At 35.9% G+C, this 24,040-nt stretch overlaps 1 protein-coding gene across 2 annotated transcripts; it reads right to left on the bottom strand.

The window, feature by feature from the left end:
- Positions 1 to 1,076: 1,076 nt before the first annotated feature.
- On the bottom strand, positions 1,077 to 23,647 carry LOC110032623 (the record flags this gene model as incomplete). Of its 2 annotated transcripts, XR_002294865.1 has the most annotated exon segments (4): positions 1,077 to 1,277; positions 7,985 to 8,102; positions 11,241 to 11,540; positions 23,404 to 23,647. XR_002294865.1 is itself a non-coding variant. In XM_020736300.1 (3 exon segments), coding segments are annotated over 2 exon segments (514 nt in total), but the record flags the coding sequence as incomplete, so codon positions are not given.
- Positions 23,648 to 24,040: the final 393 nt, after the last annotated feature.

Raw genomic sequence — 24,040 nt, forward strand, 5'->3', positions numbered from 1 at the left:
ATTTTTTTATTTGAAATATTTTATAATTGTGTCTTTTCCTTCCATGCATTCATTTATTTATATTTCCTATTTGTTCATGTTCAAATATATTCGCGCCTATCAAATGCACTGATGAAAACACAAATATGAATAATTATATAGATGTAAAAACTTTCTTAATTTTACTTAATTGCACATAACATACAACCAGCTAGCCATACAATTACCTACAATTATCCCTTTTTTCTCAAATTTTCACATATATTTGATACATAAATATGTAAATATCATTAATTTTTAACTTGAAAAAATATCACTAAATATGTTGCAAAAGTATATAAAAGTACAAAATTTGGTATATGTTAAATTATATATTAGCTATGATAACAGTAGCTTACATAAAGCCAAACAAATTTTCATCAACAAATGTGACAAAATGACACACACAAATTACACACACACATGACAAAATGATAATTAATATAATTTTGAATGTTTAATTATAAATTATATAAGAAAAACTTATATATCTCAAAATATATGACTCCCAATATTATTTTGAAAAGTTAATAAATGGGAAATCATGTCTCCAACAAATATGTGAAAACAATTCACAAAATTAATACTAGATGGCTCTAAAAAGGATGCTTTTACAATGAGAAAACCATTTCTCTAAAAAAAACAAATCAAACAATAAACTTCTTGCTTTGCTACTTATGATGCTCAAGAAAATAGACCACAATATGTTTAAGATAAAATCACGAGCTCTCTTTAATGCGGTGAAGACAATTTATAAATCAGACATAAAACAAATTTACGAAAGAGAATGAATACTATAAGAATTAAGCTTGAGACTAAGAAGTTACACACATACCACACGTTTCTTAATATTTACATATCTTACACTTGAAACTTTGATATTTACATTCACAGCACTCGAATCATTAACATCACATCAAAGATATCAGTTTTACTAACTTTTTAAAAGTCAAAATGCATCTTTTTATGCATATGTTTATAGCACCAAGATGTTATGAATGTAAATATCAAACTTTAGATGTTTAGATATGTAAATCCATAAGAATTATGGGGTCCATATGTAAATTTCCCAAAAAAACAAAAAAAAAAAAGCTTTCTTTTACATTTAGTGTACAAGTTTACATCCAAAAGATTCACTAAAATCAATCATGCACAACATCTCATGATTACAAAGAGGTCATTTACACATCAAAGTATTAACTTTCAAAATAACAACATATGCTCCTCCGTCTCGTCGCACCTTTTGTTGAAACCAGATACTGCAATAATAGCACCATAAAGCACTCTTAAACCTACACATAACTCATTATATAGAAAAAAAAATCAACATGTACACTTGGAACTTATATCATTGAAAGCTGTGTTTATTTATGAATGGCATGACATCAATAAAATAGTTCATGTGCATGTATGACAGTTCATGTTCTTGGTAATATCAGAATCAGTTATGCCATTATATGGGTAACATTGCTTTATGCATATCGTACGGTTGTACCACCACTTTTGTATGGTCCTTTAATTGTATCCAAAATATATGAAGTAAATTGCTGATTCTACCTCTCACCCTGTATCTTCTTCTTCTTCTTCTTCTTGTTCTTCTGCTTATATCTTCTTTATATCAAAGTATATATGGTATTAGAGCAGTTCTTGCTCTAGCGAGCTTCTTCTCCCATTCATATCAAGCGAGACGACCTCAGCCATGGCAAAGTCACAGGCTTCAGAGACGGAGGGTAACTCTTCGACAGAAAATGGGCAAGGATGTGAAGTACCTGGTATTCCACCTAACCTCAAGTTCCTGATGAGTAATATTAAAAATATTACTCACACACAGCTCTCCTCTTATAACTATCCACTGTGGAAAGCTCAAGTTATCAAATTTTTTTGTGCTAATGGGTTCCTGGGTATCTCGACGACAACAATCCCTGTCCGACTCGATTCATTGGCTCTGAAACAACCACCCAATTGCTTAACCCTGTCAACACTATGTGGATACTTGTAGATCAGAACCTCACAGCTGCTCTTTACTCAATTATTTCACCAGCTATACTTCCATACATACTTCATCTTCCCACTACAGAAGATGTATGGCAGACAATATCATAGAGCCTTCAACCAATTAATAGATCTCGACTGATCCAACTTAAAAATGAGCCACACAACATGACGATGAACAATCACTCCATGCAACAGTATCTAGCCAAAATTAAAATGGAAGTTGACAACATCACCGCCACAGGAGGCCATTTAGACAATGAGGATGTGATTTTGTATTAATGCTCTACCGGTGCAATACCAAACATTTAAAATAGCCATGCAAACTCAAATTTAACCATACATTATATTCTCTAATGTGTAGTGAAAAGATCAATCAACTAAATGACACACTTAAGGCGGAACCTGCAGCCAATCCACAACTTGCTCTTGCGGCTAAACGTGATCGCAACTGGAATGCCACTCGTGGTTGAGGTAGAACTCAAAACTGCAACCAGTGAATGAAGGGTGGATGATCTCAACCAAAATCCTTCATTATATGTCAAATATGTCATAAAGTGGTCAGTCCGTCGCTACCCGTTGGCACAGTCCAAACATTGAGTATGTACCATCCAACAGTGCTCTCCAAGCTTCTACCACACCATGGGTTCTTGATACCGGAGCGACGACACATTTAGCATCAGATTTCATTCATCAACAAACAACTACGTCGGCCACTTGAGCAGAAAAAATACTCGTCAGGAACAGTTAATCCATGCCGGTTCAACATCACGGTGATGGTATCCTTCGGACACCCGAGCTTAAGCTTAAGCTCTCTAATATTTGGCATTCCCCCTCCCTTACTCATAATCTTCTCTCCGTACAAAGATTTAACTGTTTTTAAAAATATCTCCATTTTCTTTAATTCAACTGGCTTTCATATTTTTTTCCCCTAACAAATCGGATAATACTTCATGGAACAATTCGAAAGGGTTGTGCCCAATCCCCACTACGGCTACCGCTTTTAACTTGGAACTATCCCACAAAGCCTTTGCTACAACCATTAACGATACTCACATCTGGCATAGGCGTTTGGGTCCTCACGTGAACATTCTTCATCGCATCTCCAAAAAGTATCCATTTCTCGCAATTTCAACAACTTCTTTGTCATGTGAAAGTTGTCATTGTAACAAGAGTCACAAACTCCCTTTTCCTTCAATGTCTTTGCATTTCTATTTACCCTTGCAACTTATTCACTATTAGGACCTTCCCCAATTGTATCTAATCAAGGGTACCGATACTATGTTGTTTTCATTGATGATTATTCAAAATTCTGTTGACTATTTCCAATGAGACATAAATCTGAAACAATTCGAAAATATATACACTTCATAAAAATGATCAAAACTCAATTCCAAATAACTATTCGCCTTCTACGTTCTAAAGGAGGAGAAGAATACAATAATGCCACTCTCCAAGCCTTCTTATCTCAAGAAGGAGTTCTCTACCAATTCTATTGCCCATACACACCAGAATAAAACGGTGTCGTGAACGTAAGCATCGCCTCTTTATCGAAACCATGAGAATGCTCCTCCATGATGCATCTATCCCTTTCAATTTTTGGCTTGATGCCCTCGAAACAACCCTCGATTTCATTAATTGTATGCCCTCCAAGGCTAACAACTTCATCTCCCCCTATGAAAAACTATACAAACACCCTCCAACCTACTTGCATATAAAAGTCTTTGGATGTTGTTGTTACCCTTGGCTAAAGCATATGACACTTCACAAACTTACACCTCGCTCTACACCATGTGTTTTCCTTGGTTAATCTCCAACACATAAATGATACAAATGCTACAACCATGTATCCAACAAAATTATGATATCCAAGCATGTTATATTTCATGAAAACAATTTTCCGTTTCAAACTATACCCAACAACCCACCTGCACCACCTCAATCGTGGACCAATCCTCTTCTACTTGTTCCATCAAACATCAACCCAACAACATCAGCAAGTCCACTAACCTCTGTCCTTACCTTCCCGTCCCATACTACACAACATCAGCTCAACTTTCCGCTCCTTCCTCCTCCAACATACCGTCACCACACCATCTCCTTGAGATCACCCCTAATATCCTTCCATTAACACATATTTCCCACCCCATGATTACTCGAACAACAACGGGAACTATAAAACCCATTCAAAAGCTTAACCTCTCTCACCAACTACAACACAATTCCAATCCAACCTCCTTTGGCCGAGCTGTCAAGCTCCCTCATTGGCGCAAAGCCATGTCAGAGAAAATCCACGCTCTTTAGGCACAGGGTTAGGGTTGTCAATCTGGCTCGCTGTTCGCGAACAGCTCGTGTTCGGCTTAACTCGAAAATAAATAAATATATACATAATAAATATTATAAATTTTAATTAATTAGTATTTTTTAAAAAAATTGTCATATTTTATAAAATTTAATTCTTTAAATTATTATATACAACAAAATATTAATAATAACATATTACTAATACTTATATAAGTATTATATATTTATATAATAATATAATATTAATTTTATAATTAAAATATTATAACATATATAGTATCTAAAAAAAACCCTAACCCCGCCTCCCCATTTCTCTCGGTTCTCTCGAACTTTCTCACTTTCGGCTGCCTCCCCCACTCTCCCTCTAACTCTTTTCGTTCTTCTTTCGAAAATCCTTTCGGTCGATAGCCGCAACAACTTAGGGTTTGCTGTGGGTTTGCCGTCTCCGTTCTTCTTCTAATATCTACTTTTATATCTCTTCGGATAACAGTGTTGGCTCGATTGCTCGGTATTCTTGCTTGGTCGCTCGTTTGGCTACCTAGGTGTTATCTCTGAGTATCTTTTCTCTAATATTTCACATTATCTTCTGGTTCGCCTCTTATCTTATATTTACTTAAATTTATTTTAGATTTGTTTGGATTTTTTTAGGGAAACCTAGGTTTGTTTAGATTTTTGGCAGAATTGCAGTGCAGTCTCGCATATTGCATTTATATATTTGTTTTTTTTATTCTATGGATGAGAATATGAGATCTGATCTAAGTGAAGCATTACATATTCACTGGTGATTCATATGTAGTTTGACAATTGCTTCTAGATAAGAATTTTTTTTGTGAAGAATACTATGCTTCTTTCCTTTAGCTTTTCAAAACAATAATATTTTTTTTCCAAGTGTTATGTAAGATGAAAACTTGAGTTTCGTGTATGCTTATAGAGCAAAATCTGTGTATGTTTATAAGCAAGAAAATGAATGCTAACTTCATGCTTATCAAGTTTATGAATACTTGAGTTCAAGTTATGTTTATAAAGCAATATCCTATATGATTCATATAATATGAATACTTGAGTTGAAGATGCTGTTGGAGATGAACTTTGTTGTGAAATTTAGTTCGGCTTTAGCAACTTGTTTATATATGCAATTTTTTAAAGTAATACCAAAGTATAACATATAATATGAATACTTGAGTTCAAGTTATGTAGATCAGCCTTGTTGTGAAATTTAGTTCGGCTTGCATTGTGTGGTGAATCATTATGTGGTTTGACTATTGCTTTTACATCAGAATTTTTGGGACTGCTTAATGGTAGACATGTCATAATGAAGACATATCATAATGAGAAGCAGAAGCATGTTATAGTCACTCACTGGTGATTCATATGTGGTTCGACTATTGCTTCTAGATAATAATTTTTTTGTGAAGAATACTATGCTTCTTTCCTTTAGCTTTTCAAAACAATAACATCTGTTTTCCAAGTGTTATGTAAGATGAACATCTGTTTTCCAAGTGTTTCGAACATGGCTAGGATATATTATCAATTCCAATAATAACAGTTGTCTCAGATCTGCATTTAGTACTGGTGGAAGAGTTCTAAATGATTACAGAAGTTCACTCTCTACAAAGACAGTGAGTGCATTAATATGCTCGTCTAGTTGGATTAGATCTTCCACGAGTCGTTTGAAAACACCTATTGTAATACTCTAAATAACTAGCTTCTATAGTACATGTTATTTTTTTATCTTAAAACTGATATTGATATCTTTCCTACCAGCAAGAATTAATGGAAGATGAACAGCTTGAAGTGGCTTTACCCGAGTAAATTGAGGGGAGGGAGGAAATGATGTGGTCTGGAATCATCTGTCTCACTGTTTGCTGCCCCATATTGTTACATTTTATGTCACTTGGTCTTAATGTATCAAATTATCACATTTTATGCTCAATATTATGTTTGTGTTTTGTGATGAGACAACATTTTCTGCAAGTGAGAATGTCTTTTTAATTAAGAAGTATATTTTATTTATCACACCAAGATTTGTATGGCATGAAGAAGATACAATGGAAGAATTTTACTCTTAATGAAATGAAATGATGACTTTGATGATTATTCTTACTCTTAATTTTGGAAGGCAACCCAAGTTTGCAACCATTTTAGGATAAGAATATGACATGATGTCTTAGATGATTATTCTTACTCTTAATTTTGGAAGGCAACACAAGTTTGCAACAATTTTAGGATAAGAATATGAAATGATGTCTTAGATGATTATTATTACTCTTAATTTTGGAAGGCAACACAAGTTTACAATCATTTTAGGATAAAAATATGAAATGATGACTTAGATGATTATTCTTACTATTAATTTTGGAAGGCAACCATTTTAAATCTTTTGACACTTGGGTATTTGCACATCTAACACTATCAGCTTTAATCTATTTGCGGATGTATTATTTACTGTTTTTAAGGGAGTTTGGTGCCCATCTTTTTGAGGCTTTTAAATTGTTGTATGGAGGCTTTTGAAATGCCTGTTTGTTGATTCTGTATTGTTTGAGTACTAATTTGCATTCACTGATACTGAAGTTTGGTTTTGGTTCCTTTGTATCTGTCGGGAATGCGCTTATTCATGCTTATGGGTCTTTTGGAGATGCTTCTGGTGCACATAAAGTATTTGACGGAATGCCTGATCGGGATGTTGTGTCTTGGTCCTCAATGATTCATGCTAGTTCCTCTGCAAAACGCTTCGTTGAATCGGCGATCTTATTTTCTGGGATGTAATTTGAGGAATTTATCAGACCTAATGAGATTACACTTGTTTCGTTGTTGTCTGGTTGCAGCTTCTTCTCTTCTTTCAGAAAGTACCAATCAATCCATGTTTATGCCATTCAGAATGGGTTTGATTCTAATCTTATGGTTTGTTCTGCTCTTGTCACAATGTATTCCAAAATTTATTCCAGATGTGGAAATCCCGATGGAGCTTTTAAAGTATTCAGTCGTATGGAGAAATCTAATGTTTTGTTATGGACTTCAATGATTGAAGGTTTCTCAATTAATGGGAGGTTTGAGCTTGCTCTTGAATTGTTCATTATCTCTTTGGAGATACTGTTGCATTTATGTACTTTATCAATTCAGCAGGTTTATAACTGAATTCAAATCTTTTTTATTTATAAGTGACTTAGATTACTGAAAAGAAATAACTATTATGAGAGTATTTGTTAAAACTTAGAAAATTTATCATGGAATAATATAAATGGCTAATATTTTCTAAATTAGCTCCAGCTGAAACCATTCAGATGAAATTCATTGCAGTTTCGGGCAAATCAGTGTCATCGCGGGCGTTTAGATCCAGTTGGGTGTCAACCATAACATTCCAAACTCATTCAAGTTCTCTTTGAATTATACATGATTTAGATAACTAGAAAGAAAGATATATTATGAGAATTTTTGTTAATACTTATAAATTCATCATGGAGCATTATAAATGGCTAATATTTTCTGATTATTTGTCCTCCTTTAATAGCACATGTTCACAAAGCTTTGGAGATGTTTTGAAAACATTATTTCTCCTTGTAGACCACCTGTTCTCAAAGCTGAAGGAAATGTAAAATACATTAGAATTGCGTGCAAAATGTAAATTTTCCATAGATTTATTTAAATGTACAGAAAAATAAAAATATTTGACCTGGGATTTCAGATGCAGAGTTCCAGTTATGTCTGAGATCGATAGGATTGTGAGGCCAGGAGGCAAGGTGATAGTAAGAGATGAATCTGCCAGTGAAGTAGAAAACCTGTTGAAGTCCCTGCATTGGAAGATTTCTTTGAGTTGTATGTAAAATATAAGAAGAATTAAATGTTCAATACAATTATTTTTAGATTTAGATTTGTATTTTAAGATTTTATTTGTATTTTTTTTACACTTTTTTAGTTAGTACATTTTAAAATTTGTAATAAATTGATTCTTATTTTTTAAGTTTTTGTCAAATAATGTTAATATTCTTGTATAAAATTTTGTAATCAATTTTGTAAAGTTTTTTGAGCTCATCAATAAATTTATGAATTTTTTTTATGAAATTTGTTCTTAAAAAATTGTTCGACAAAATTATTATTTTTTTAAAAAAAAAGTATTTATTAAAATAATTTTATATTCTAACAAGCTAATTTCGAACCGAACACGAACATGAAAATGTAATTCGAGCCGAACACGAACACATTGTTCACGAGTCATTTCGAACACGAGCCGATTTTGAACACGAGCCAGATTCGAATGAGCCGAACATGAGCCGAGCCTCAGCTCGCTTAAGCTCGGCTCGTTTACAGCCCTACACAGGGTACCTGGGACTTAGTTCCTCTCCCTCCAAATCAAGTGACTCTTGGGTGTCACTGGACTAACAATACCAAATTCCATCCGGATGGACCGGTGGCTCGATACAAGACTATAAACAAGAATTTGGTGTCAATTATGTTGAGACATTTAGCCCAGTTGCAAAAATGACTACTCTCTGCACACTTTTTACCATTGCTTTTAAAAAACAGTGGCCATTACTCCAATTCGATGTGGTCAATGTCATTTTGCATTGAAACCTTGAAGACACAATTTACATAAGAAAGCACTATGCGTCTTTAAACAATCGCCTAAACAACAGACAACGGATTACAACTACCTCTGCATTTTTTATCCAACGAGGATTTCATATCAGCAAAGTAGACCCATCGCTGCCACTCTCCTTGACAACCACACATAAAATATTTGTATTAATCTATGTAGATGATATGGTTATCACAGGAGACAACACCAAAGCTATCGAAAGCCTCATCCAACAGCTCCAAGCTACGTTCCAAATTAAGTCTTCGGGTGAAGTTTCAATATTTTTGGGCATCCACGTCCATCGCACACAAAACTCAATGTATCTCTCTCAGCACCTATAACTACACCGCATTCTACAGAACACGACAATGAGAGACTGCAAACCAGTGGCAACCCCACTTCCTGCAAAGCGATATGAAAATCCGGCTCATAACGAACCATATGTTAATCCGACTGAATACAGGAAAATCACAGGTGCACTTCAATACGTGACAATTATGCGACTGGATATTGCATTTGCCGTCAACTATCTTTGCCAACACATGCAGGCTCCGCTGGACTATCACCACCAACTCCTCAAACACATGTTACGCTATTTAAAAGGCTCAATTAGTATGGCTCTAAAAATCTCGCAAGCACCCCTTATCCTTCAAACTTATTTTGATGTTGATTGGGTCAAAGACTCAATAGACTGAAAACCAGTCAAGGGTTTCTGCACCTTATTGGGTGCCACATCAATTTCATGGACTGTCATGAAACAAACTACGATTGCTCGTTCTTCCATCAAAGCCAAATATCGGGCATTGGCGGCTGCAACTGCTGACCTTATTTGGCTTGGTCGTTTATTTGCTGAACTTGATATTCCACAAGAAGAATCGACATCTCTCTTCTGTGACAATATTTCAGTTATGACCATCACCGACAACCCAGTTTTTCATGCTTGCACAAAGCATATAGAGATTAACAACCACTTTATCTGAGAACAAATTCAGTCTGGAGGCTCTACAACTTCATTATATCCATACCCAGGATCAACCAACGGATATCTTCACTAAATCACTTCATAAGCAATGGTTCAAAGTCCACTGCTCCAAGCTTCAGCTCACTGTCGAGACCCCCTCAGCTTGAAGGGGGGTAATATTAGAATCAATTATGCCATTATATGTGTAATATTGCTTTATGTTTATTGTATGGTTGGACCACCACTTCCTCTCCTGATTACAACGTCACACATATAATATCCTAACAAACCATAGCAGGGAATATTGCCTCTGTGCTTCCTATCTTCTACTCATCTATATGAGAGTTGTATATGTAATGCGTCTGTTGTATGGTCCTTTAATTGTATCCAAAATATATGAAGTAAATTGCTGGTTCTACCTCTCACCCTCCATCTTCTTCTTCTGCTAATCTCTTCTTTATTTCAAAGTTTACAGTTGGCAAGCATGTCAAGTAAATAAAAAAACATATATATCAATTGAACATAACAAAATAGAAATAATTTAATACTAAACTAAATAGAATAATAACAAAATATTTTATTTAATAATAAGCTTATAAGATAAGAAAAATAAAGTAATAATAAAATAAATTTTCATTTAAAATTCTCATTTCTAAAATATCTTCAAAGTTAATGAGTAGTGTTTAACAATGAAATTCAATCTAAGGACTAATTTAGATCAATTTTTAATAGTCCGTGACTACAAAGGAGTACTTTAAAACTCTGTGACTAAATTTATCACTAGTTGATGGTCTGAAGACTAATTTGAGCCTTTGCTTTAAGAAAATGTATATAGACTTGGTCAAGCGAATTAATGTACAAGATTAAGTGAGGGGAAGATCTTATAATATTAACTTTTGAAATAAAATAGAGTTAGTTGTTGTTGTTTGTAAGATATTTAGAAGTTCCAATGCATATGCACAAACCTTACAAAGTCTTGTTTTTTTAACAAATTACTAAAACTGTGATATTTATCTATACTCTGTGCGCTTAGCTTAAAAAGCTTTATAAGGTTGCATTAAAACAATGTCAAAATTTATAAGCTCCATCATATGGTTAAACATAAGTAGAACTTTATATGGATTTCAAAATAAAAAGTCTCAAAATCTCCTAAGTACCATGATTTTATTTTCGCTCATAAAATGAGTAAAAATTATATTATCTTATTCCTAAAGCATGCTTCTGTATCTATCAACAATCAAATGAACCCAATAAACATAGTTGATATCATCATATATATATGAAAAGAGATACCACAAGTGCACATTAAAATTTCAAAAACCAAAAAATAAGTAGTTTCCAGAAATCAATTCCTAATAATTATTTGCTGGAGCAAAAATAAATGCTTATTACCTTCTCATTTTTTGTGTTATCTACTGAATGTTACTGCTCAGCTGTAGAATCTATTCGCTGGGTAATCAAGTGAACTGCTGCATTTGCTGATGAGAAAGATCCATGGAAGCTTTGCTGGAAGGATATAGTCTCCAATCTTCTCACAATTTTGAGTAGAATCTCACCGAGATCGGTCTCCTTAGATATCAGAGATTCATAGTATGATTGAGCAGCAAGCTTGCTGATTTTAAAATTGGTTGGCTCAGGGCAGTACTCATCATCCAGCCATTTATGGAGAGTTATTCTAAGCCACTCTGATTCCTGTAAATTTGGAAGATTCATACCATGGTTTTAATTGGCAATGAATTTGGGACAATGGGCAATATAAGATAGAAGTATAGATTATAGATATTTAGAAATTTATTGTTCCAAAGATTGGAAAGGAAGACAATTATCTAATTTAGTTGGGTTGAGAGAAGTTTGGTAGGTGCAGAGAGATCAATGCTAACCGAAAAAGTAGAACTGAAAAAAGAAAATTGATCAATGTGCTACATCTCATCATTTAACAAGTTAATCTCAAAATGCTCCTATCAGGGAGAGGAATTAATTAGTATAAAAATGATGAGATATTATCACTTATTCGTATCATATATATTGCACCTTTGTAGCATGATTACCATCAATTTGTTTGTTAAAAATATGATTTATCACCACTAACACACATGGGTGCCTCCTACAACATGGGATGTTTAAATCACTAATTTGAACCATCGTATGAAATCATTATTTATCAAAATCCAATCATAGAATTAAAAAAATCACTGCCTATTACGGATAATTATAGCAAATATTCCTAACAAAGACTAAAAAAACCACTAAAAATAGAAAAATCTCTTTTTATTTCAATTGGCAAATTTTTTTATGATTCAAAAAGCTCTAAACAAATTTCTCATACACTCAATCAGCAAAACCAACCTCGTCTTAACAGTTGGCAATGGATATGAAGCTCAATATTAACGATCTAGGGGCCAAACGGCACTCCTTTATACATGTGTTCTTTGACAACAAACCTCCTTCACAATAACTAATGACAAACATCCCACCCATTGTAGCCACTTAATATGCAACGCTCCATTGAACAACGCTTGTGATCTATGTAAACAGACCACCTTGATATATGAGTAGGTGAAGTGCATGCCACTTGCCACGACCATTTGAGAGTCACAAGGCTCTCATTGTCCCGCTGATGGCTATCCTATGGTTGGAAGCACACATCAAATGAGTTTTCCATCGATATTAGGGCAATCAAATATTTAATAACGCCAAGCAACGTGACTTAAATACATACATATAAGCACCAATAATTCGAGAGGTAGGCAACCTCTCCCTAAGCTTAACCCTAATACCTAAAACTTGAGAGGTAAGCGATCTCTTCCACACCCAAATCTTAAGAGTCAAGGTAATAATCTCATAGCATAACCAAACCCAAAGCATAATAAGCCATATTTATACCTCAAAATATTAACTAATAAAAAACTAAATTGTCCTTAGGAACCCGTTTAACATTACTCACTTCCTAAAAAGACACAATGCCCTCATGGTGAAAAAAAAAAGAAATTACTAGTGGATCAAGTCATATGGATCCCATGTAATGTCATAATCTAACAATCATTTTCATTTAATTAGAAATTCACAACGACTCTCATGAGTTGGAAATGCAATCTTGCGCACAACCTTCGTCTGCATCCAAATTTGTTGTTATCCTAACTTCAAGTCAATATTGGAAAATATCACAACCCCAAACAACGCAACCCATAGCTCATCAATCATCGAGATGAGAAATTTGTCAGATACTATTTTCTCATTCACTACACGATAATCTACACGTAAATGCAAACTCCCATCTATCTTCTTCACTAGCAAGCTTGGACTAGAGAAGGGGCTCACACTAAGTTGTATGATTCTGGCCCCTAACATCTCTCGGATCAATCTCTCGATATCGTCCTTTTGTACTTAGGGACAAAACTATGGGCAACTCAATCTCAGGGTTATTTCATGCATGTGTTCCTTATAGTTCTTCGTGACAACTGAGGTGGAAAAACCGATTCAACAACTCCTACAATATTATTGCAGCTCCTACATAAGGCAATCCGCATGAAAACTGAAAACTTTTTAAATTATTGTAGGAGCTGTTGGATCGGTGTTAAAATCTCCTCCAATTTCGAATCATGTGTCTTTTCTATTTGATAAACCCAAAAATAAACATCCTTTCTTTAAAATATCGGCATATTCAACTTTCTTATATATGAGTCTCCTCACCAATTTTTACGACCCAAGCTAATTCCACCCATTAAGTGGGTTAGATTCCTATCCTCGACTCATATTGGTTTCTCTTCTTCCATAAGTATGGCTCACTGCCATAATAAGCTCGCCCGTCCCTCCACAAGCCCATGAATCTCCTTTTGTTAGAATGGCTACTGCAGCAAAAGACACATGCTCGGTTGGTTTCAACCCTTAATTGAGGTCCTTCCCACCATGATTCCATGTTCATGGTCAAAATCCTTCAAATTGATCTTCTCCAGCTCCAAATTGCACGTCGTCCCGTTCTTCTTGCTCCTGCTCGTTCCAACCTCCATGTGTAACTACCTCTAAATGTTGTCTCTCAAATTTACTCCCTGCTCCTTTGCTCAATTCCACATGCTTTTGTTTGTTCCAGCTATCGTCAAACAATTCCTTCCAAGTGACTTCGCTCAAGTCCACTCTTGATTCCTTCGCTCGATCCCACGGATCCATATTTGCCTAAGGCAACTACGTTGTCTTAATGTAGCAAAAAACCTTAATATTGATGCCGCTCACACCCCCTCCAGACACCATCTCTTGATTCGACGACGGTCTGCGGCCGATTTGCATGAAACTCTACAATCTTCTTCATCATTTACTTCAGGAGAATGAGTAAAAATCTCTCCTCCATGATGACAAACGCTCCTCTATTCCAAATCAAATTTGGCTCGCCTCTTCCTCCAATTTCTCCTTCAAAGCATCAATTTTCTTGGTTGTCATTATTCCCAAGTCAATTTTTATTAAAAAAATGAAACTCCTATAGACTGTGGCTTCCTAGTTAGCTCGAATAAGGAGTAATCCCGTCGTTGGCTTCCCAGTCCTCAAATCACAATTGCACACAACTAGGGCACTCGTCATGACTCAACGTTGGCTTCCAGTGCTCGTCGTGAACCTTATGTGGCTTCGAGTAGTCAATTGCAATGGTATCGTGAATTTTTGCGACTAGAGAACGCTTGATCCCGTCATTTGTCCCAAAATCCCAGAAAGCTTCCGCGGGTTCGTCGCTTGCTTCCTAGCTAGATAGCTCGCGTTTGAATGTATCGTGAGGTTTTGACGCCACGTTTTGAATCACGACGATATAGAGGTCTCTATCGCGCTTTCAATCCTCCATGTATCAATCCCTGGTTTGCATAGAATCACCATGATCACGTCTTTGCTTCTCAATTGCGACTGTTTCTCGCGACGCCTTGTCACGATTTTGTATGTCGTAATTCCTGAACTCTTTGTTCGCCCGCAATCTTCCCAGAATCGAATGTTTTGATATCAATTTGATAGCAACCAATACTAGTTCTCCACCAAAATCAAGGAAAGTAAATATTTTATTTCAATAATACCAAGAAATACAGCTCAAATACATAAAGATAAACACCTACAATTTAAGAGTTAGGCGATCTCTCCCAAACTTTAACCATAACACCCACAATTCGAGACATAGACGATCTCGCCCAAGTCCTAATCTTAACACACAAGACAACAATCTCATAGCATAACATAACCCTAAGCATAATAAGCCCTATTTATCCCTTACAATAATAACTAATGAAAAATTAAATCGCCCTTAAGCGCCGGTCTAACACATATCTCCGACTCTATTTTGACAATGACAATCATTTTGCCCGTTACGCTCTTCGTTCGTAGATCTCATCACAACAACTGAGGCAAAAGCTTACCTTGTCACAATAATCTACAAACCATATGATGATCAATATTTTAGCAAGAGACAAAAATTAGTACATGTTGACACTATTGAGAGATGTTGCTATCTTGCAGTCTAGAGACAATCTGGAGACGTAATCCACCATGCCTTTGTACGCTTCTATTGTAATTGTGGCCAATCCGATGATGCCTTCATGAACTTCTAATATGCATGTTGTACTGAAATCCATATAGCTGCCTGGAGGGATACTTCCATGACAATTTTAACTACCATCAAATCTTGGGAACAAGAATTTATCCTGGTGTGCTTTCCCAATTTGGAGTTTTTCAAAAAAAAAATCATATTATTCTTAATTGTGCTAAAATTGCTTGAAACTTCAGCATTCTTCACAACAATAAAAATGCCTTCTAACACACAATACTCACCAATATGATACCACAACAATAACAAGCCTTTATCGCACTAAGTGGATCGACTACATGAATCCTTTTCTCCTTGCATCCTATTTGAGGGTCATATTTTCATTTAATTGTATGTAGGTACCAATATGATACCATAATTCTAAAATATTTATCTGTCAAATTTGACTTGTAGAGCAGTATCATTATCGTTAAGAAGTATACACAGAGAGAATTAACTACAAAGCAGACAAAAAAATATGAGATATGTAGCATATTCTAATGCAGTAATTCCTCATGAAATTTTCAAGAATGCATTTCAATGCACTCTTACTACAGCTGCCAATTTTATAAATTCAATTAAAGCTAGAAGCAATCAAAGAGCACTCTCTAAAGTAATACTATTTCTGAATATTCTAACTCATAAAGCACTGGCCATCCATACCTAATGAGCACGAATGCAATGGGAAAAATGAAAACTCCAATTGATCTCTTCTACAAAGTAATAACAAAGATACAATATTAATAATATCAATACAATGCAAAAACTCTTTATACAGGCAAACACACAATATCAGACGGATCGCTTCAACTATTAAATTCACAAGTTATAGGCATTCCATCTCATCTAAAAAATAACAACACTCTAGAATATTAATAAGCATCACCATCAGGTACAACACTACCTATACCATCTGCATCAAAACCCCCAATCAACATTTTGACCTAAATGATCTCTGTCCTCTGCTGAAAACGGTGCCTACCATCCTATAAAGCAAACATTTTTAGTGAGTTCGTGATGAAATAAAATAAACTATTTCTATTCCAGCTTTTCTTTTTCCTGCACTACACAAGTTTCTAATGACGAACATTCAACATTGTTACAATAGAACAAGGGTAATTCTCATTGATACAAAGAAGGGTATATATACCCATTACAGGATCAACTAGAAAAGAGAAAAAAAACAAAATATAATAGAAAAAGGAAGGAAATTAAAAAAAATAACTCAAAATAATTAGAAGTAAAAAATGGCTATTACTAGCCATTAAAATATTCTAATACTCCTCTCAAATTTAAGTATAAATGTCACTTTCCACAACCCGGCCAGAGCTTCTAATTAACCAAGGAAGGTACATACGATTGAACGGTGTGAATTAAATTTTATATATTCACCTACAATTTAACAGATGAAAGACCACAAAAAATTAAATTAAAGCAGCGTTGATGATTGTTCGCGACTTCTATAGACATGTTCTAGTTTGTTGCTCATTTTTTCATAACTTAATTAAACCTGAAAAAGTTAGTTAAAACAGTTGAGCTAAACTGAGCTAAACGAGTCAATGAATACTCATACTTTTAGACTACAACAATACAAGGAAAAGAAAGAACAATATGCATTTCAGTTAAGCTTCTTTATAAATCAATATAAGCATTTGACATGTTATTCAAAATGAGTCTATATCATTGTCATATCAATATAATTTCATACCTACACAACCTTCATATGAGACAACGTCTAAAATTGTACTACTTAAGGTACTTCAATGTCAATATCATTTTTCATTTACGTGCATGGGTACATTAGTGTTCTCCCACTAGTACCATTAAAAGGTGCTCCATCATAACCAAACATGTACATGTAAGCATACCATAAATCATTTTTTTTACATTCTAAATATGATTAAATATTTTTCTTTTATAACATACATAAGTAGTAAATAAATGTAATTATGCAAATCATTCATTTATGGATGATCATATTGAATAATAAGCTAAAATAATCACAATTCTAATTGCACTAACAAGATGTCTTAATTAATGTGAATGATTTCAAAAAAAATACAAAATTATTATCATAATTTAGAAGTAAAAGTACTCACCTCGATGACACTTAAATCGATAAGATTTTGTCTCAATGTCGATTTCCTAAAATAGAACGCCTAAAATAAACATGATATTTATAATAAAATTTTATTTTATTGATTATGTTATTATTATTTTAATTAGCTAAATGTATCAATTTATAAACCTTACCGCGATTCACCTCCCCAGTGTGCAGGTAAGCCCGCCTCAACTTGAGATGCTCTACTTTCTCCTTCACACAATCCAACGTTGCGGCTGTTGCCCTTCTCCTTTGCACGTCGGGCTCGTCTCATTTACCCACACAGAACTCCTCCCTCCCGCATTCCTTTACGAAAGACAAGCCACTCGGCCACAAAGGTAAGTCGTTCGGCAATTTATAAGGTGAAATTTCACCTCATTGGCTTCCCGACAGTTCTCGCTTCTCCACCCCTCCCCCTCCCCCTCATTCAATTTTCTGACCCCTCCTTCACTCTTTCTTGATTCTTCATTTCCTCTACCAATTGCTCAACTCTTCGATTCCTATCTGCTTTCTTTGTTTTCTCTCCCCATGTAACTGAAATGAGTCATCACAATCTTCTCAACTTACAAAAAATTTCGTTCTCAAAATTTATTAACTATCCATAAAATTAGGGTCATTTATTAAGATGAAAAGTAATCACTATAAAAGTAAAGACTTGATACAGGACGACTCAACTATACTTCAAAACACAGATAATGAACACTTCCAGACATTAGATGCTCAGTTTTATGGATGCATACTCAGGGTACAATCAAATAAGGAAGAACCCAGCAGACGAGGAAGCCACCTCTTTTCAAACAAATAAGAGCTTATACTGTTATCAGGTTATGTCGTTCAGATTAAAAAATGCCGGTGCAACTTATCAACGTCTCATGAACAAAGTTTTTAGAAATTTTCTCGGGCATACAATGGAGGTTTACATTGATGACATGTTAGTAAAAAGTCTGGAAGCATCCCACCACACTTCTCATCTGGAGGAGTGTTTCCAACTTCTTCGTCAATACAATTTACGACTTAACCTGACTAAATGTGCTTTTGGAGTGACATCAGGGAAATTTTTGGGATTCATGGTTATCCATTGTGGAATTGAAGCAAAACCAGAAAAAATTAAAGCGCTGAGGGATATGATGCCTCCAAAAAACATCAAAGAGGTACAACGGTTGAATGACCGTATAGCCACTTATCCCGCTTCTTAGCTTATTTTGGGGATAAGTATCTGTCATTCTTCAAGATACTCAGATGTGCTCGGAACACCGGTTTTCAGTGGACGAATAATTTTCATATTGCTTTCGAGCAACTCAAGGCATATTTGGCTTCACCGCCCCTCCTCTCAAAGCCCATAAAATGAGAGATGTTATATATCTATTTGGTCATTTCACCTCATGCAATAAGCTCTGTTCTTGTCAGAATAGAAAACTCAGTCGACAAACCAATATATTACGTTAGCAAGATTCTCTTTGATGTAGAAAGTCGCTATTCATTGGCAGACAAAACTGCGCTAGCCCTGATATTCTTAGCAAGGATACTTCGTCCGTACTTCCAGGCTCACACTATCGGTGTCTACACGCAACTCCCTTTGAAGACTATCCTACCAAAACTAGAAGCATCAGGAAGATTAGTTAAATGATCAGTAGAATTAGAAGAATTTGACATCCATTATTTACCACGCCCACACATCAATTCATAGGTGTTGGCCGACTTTGTGGTAGAATGTACAGTGTCTACCTCTGATGAACCACCTTCTCTTCCACGGTCACCTCAGTGGACACTATACGTAGACGGAACATCCGGAAACTCAGGAGCTGGTGCAGGAATATTACTCATCTCCCCAAAGAAAAATATTTTGGAGTACGAACTTCGTTTGAAATTCCCAGTCACCAATAATGTTGTCGAATATGAAGCACTTGTCGTCGGATCAAAGCTTGTCATCAACTGTGAAGTATGAAACATGATTATCTACACTGATTCTCAAATCATCGCATCCTAGGTAGAAGGAGAATTTGACGCTCATAACTCACAACTGATGCAATATCTCAGTTTGGTAAAAACACTTCTCGCCCAAATTGAAACATACAGCTCATTCACATACTTCAGGAGCATAACACCTGGGCTGATGTCTTGCAACTTCAACAACTGGAGATCTCTATAAAAGGTGTATTGAGGAGATACATTTTCTTAGCATCCATGACCAATGGGTGATACTGTCTATAGATGACCCAAGGGAGCCATCTTGGATGGATCCCATCATCTCCTTCCTCCGAGACGGAACACTGTCAGATGACTCTACTACGTCAATTCGCATCTGACGCATGACTGCCAACTCCACCCATATAGGGGATGAACTGTATCAGAAGACATTTGTAGGTCCATATCTCAAGTGTCTTCCTCCATCTGAAGCTGATTACGCTCTACGAGAAGTTCATTCTGGAATATGTGGGGAGCATCTTGGTGACAGAGCACTTGCTCTTAAAATAATGAGACAAGGCTTCTACTAGCCCACGATCAAGCAAGATGCAATAGAGTTTGTGCAAAAATGCAAAAATTGTCAACTACACTCCAATCTTGTGCATGCACCGCCAGTAGAACTCACATCTTTTCTGAGTTCTTGGTCTTTCACCCAATTGGGGTAAATATCATGGGGTTTCCGATAGCTACTGGACAACGAAAATTCATCATCTTATTTGTCGACTACTTCACCAAATGAGTAGAAGCAGAGCCTCTTGCCAAGATCACTGTGGCCAATGTCAAACAGTTTGTCTGGAAAAACATCATTTGTCGCTTTAGGCTTCCCGTGAAGATTATCACTGATAATGATACTCAATTCACTGGAAGGGTCATTACATCATTCTACAAGGATCTTCACATTCAATTGGTGCACACTGCTGTGGCGCATCCCCAAACGAATTGACAGACAAATGTGACAAATAGAACGATGCTCAAGGGGTTGAAGACTCGTCTTGAGAAGGCTGGGGGTAGTGGGTAGAAGGCTGCATAACGTCCTCTGGGCCTATCGTTCACCTCACGAACTCCTACCAGGGAAACTCCATATAACTTGTGTTTCGGCACCGAGACTTTCATCTCCGTTGATATCGGAGTTCCAAATTTCCGAGTCAAGACTTTCGACTTGGATAACAATAAAGGTTCCAAATTTCCGAGTCAAGACTTTCGACTTAAAACCCCCAAGTCAAGACTTTGCCTCAGATAACAATGAAGAAAAGCTCCGACAACAGTTGGATCTTCTCTCGAAAATACGCGATGTGGCCCACCTCAGAGCAGCTTCCTACCACCAAAGAATTGCTCGTCACTTCAACCGAAGAGTAAAGCCTCGACCTATCTCAATTGGTGACCTGATTTTGCGTAGTATTGAAGCCGCTGATCATGGTCTCCAATGCAACAAATTATCCCCTCTATGGGAAGACCCATATATCATGGCTATCATGATCAAGCCTGGAACCTTCAAGCTCAAAGTCTCAGATGGAAAAATCCTGCCCCGAACTTGAAATGCCGAGAATCTTCAAAAATACTACCAGTAACACTTGAGTCACATCATCTATGTCATATTGCATACAATGTCAATATATCTCAAACTTATTTTATTGTTTTCATCTACAAAAAAAAATATCTTTAGAAAGTATGACGAGTCATTCACGAGTCACTTTATTTTCTCGACCAGAAAAATACACAACTCTGGTTGTATCTTAGTCAGAGCACGATCGATCACAAAGGGATTTGATCTGAATAGGTTAACAATTTTTAGTGGACTACACCTGATCCCTTCCACACGTTTCATAAGTGAGTCATGCTCCAGCAAACAACCTTAGATGGGTTAGGGTTAATAAGTACTCGGAGGACTTTCTTTGACTCCTCTCATATATGTTAAACATCACTGAGTAATACTCTGATGCATAAGCTCAACCAAGTAAAAGGTCGTTGGCAATTTATACCAACATTAATCTTCTTAAATGACATTGGACATCCAACGCGTCACACCACTGCGATGCTCCGCCCAGCACGTCGATGTGATGCACTGCCACAACGCGTCACCGCGCTACAACACATCGCTGCAATGCACCGTCACAAAGCAACGCATTGCTGTAACACGTCGCCGCCACCACAACGCGTCGCTACGACGCACCATTGCACCTCTACTCTTTCCTTCAACTCCTATTTATAGGCTCCAAAAGGGATTTAACCATTAAGAGGTCATTATTATAGACTTAAAAAAGAAGTGAAAAATTAAATATTTGTTATTAAATAAAGTTTAAAAAGAAGTGAAAAAGTAAATATTTGTTATTAAGTAGATTTAAAAAGAAGTGCAAACATTAAATGTCATAAAAAAATGAAAAAATTTTCATCTTCCAAAAAAAATGCAACAACAAAAAAAATTCTCGAGTTCCCCAACTCTGCATTTCGGGCCCATCTTTTTAGTTTCAGGCTCACAAGCGACCTGTCTAGGGCAGTACTCGAACCATGTCACCCTCTCATGAAGCAAAAAAACTTACCAACTCAGTTGTTTTTAACTTCTTAACATATAAGAAAAAAATATTCTTATATCGATACTAATAAAATAATATATATTGATACGTATGCAGGACATAAATGCTTCAGATCTTAATAATTTTGGACGATAAAAATGGTCTCGCCCGAAACTAGGGAGGCAACTGATACGTCACCAACAAATTTTCATCATCCACAACGAATCTCAAGACATTGCACGGATCCCAAGATGATATTTTGAGCAAGAAAAGTTCAAATCTTGATAAAAATTCATCCAGAGTTATGATTCCAGCAAACTTATAATCAAACTGACCGACTCAATGAGACCGATTTAATGATATAAAAACTAGTTCAATTCGAGTCAAATCAAGCTCAAATCAAGTCATTAAACCACTTTTAAAAGATTTTAGACACATTTGGAAGGTCAAACAAATGTCGACACTAACAAGCATATACTTGAATCAAGCGTCTCAATAAGACAAATCCAACAAGCCCAAGATCCCTCATTTCCGACATCGTTAAAGCACTCAAATGCCTATTAAATGATGCATAATCGATGGAAACTCTATGTACCGTCCGATCAACATTGTTGATATTCCTGCATTAATTGCAATCAGAACACAAAATAGCCCACCCCCCCTCACATGAGGGGAAACTAAAGTCTAGAGAGAGAGCCTGAGGCCTGAAGGAGAAGTTGCAGCTCAGCATTATCGCCGATAATCTTCGACCACCGCTGACATCCGACGACCACCACCGATTGTCGTTGACCTCTGCAAACCGTCATCAACTACCACTAACTATCATCGATCATCACCAACTAGACGTCATCAGTCGACGTTGTAATCTAAAAAATATAGTTACCATTTTCAGTCTGTGGGATGAGATTTTTGTAATCATCAATCAATAATGGATTTCCGCAACTGGGTCAGGTTTTGTGATTTTTCCCTTACGAGTTTTCTACGTAAAAACTTTTGGAGTCATCACCGCTTGTTTCTCTTTCATCCGTGTGTGTGTTGAAGGAAGAACTGTATATCTTCCCTCTCCCGCCGCGAATTTTCTAGCACGCATCACTACGTATTTACAAATCTAAAACCAAAACTTTATTTTTTTTACTTATACACCACCATATCTATGCATGAAAAGGTCCCTTTCAACTTTTCCAAGTTAAAACTGTGATCTTTTTTATTGATACCAAAGATTTAAGTGGTATAAATGTAAAAAAATAAAAAAAAATAAAATTTAAGTGTAAGATATATAAATACATATAAATTGGATAGTATATTTATGTAAATACTCTTTTCTCATCAAGAATGCCAATTGCCATGTTCCTGCTCTCTTCTGAAACAACCAATCAAGAAGCCGCACTTTTCTCTAAAACCAAATGTAGCTGAAGTACAAATGATACTCACCTCGAGGGCTTTGGAAGGAACAAGCCAAGCTTCTGGTACCTGAAGGTCTTGAACTAGGGTTTCCGAGCCTTCCTCCTCCGGGATGCCGGAGACGGAGTGATGGACGCGTTCGCGGCGAGGTTTCGAGGAGCGGAATGGATCAACGGGGGCGAATCGGGACAGGGAGAATGATAAGCTCGAAGTTACAATAATGGCGGGCGTTCGGATGGGGAAAGAAAAGAAGAAGAGACGAGGAGGCTGCGGTCACTCCCCCCCCCCGGCGGCGGTGGGGATCCCCTGATTTCCATCATCTCCCACCTCGAAGTGATTGAGAGTTTCTCTTATCGTGTTCTGCCGGTTCTAGGTAATTCGTGACTAATATGTTCTTTGTTAGTGTTTGAGTGAATAATATTTATTTATTTATTTATTTAAAATGTAATAGATTATATATATTTATACTTAAATTTAAATCATTATATCTAGTGTGAGATCTTGTAATTCTTTAATTATTATTGCATTTGAATGGTGCATGTTCAAATCCAATGCTCTATATTATTTTTTTAATTAACTTAAATGAGCCAATTTGAGTCGAGCACGAACTCACAATGAACGGGAACTTTTTTTCGAAGCAAACATAAATAAATTGTTCACTAGCCAT

Source organism: Phalaenopsis equestris, unplaced genomic scaffold (assembly GCF_001263595.1).
Source record: "Phalaenopsis equestris unplaced genomic scaffold, ASM126359v1 Scaffold000988, whole genome shotgun sequence".
NCBI classification, from domain to species: domain Eukaryota; kingdom Viridiplantae; phylum Streptophyta; class Magnoliopsida; order Asparagales; family Orchidaceae; genus Phalaenopsis; species Phalaenopsis equestris.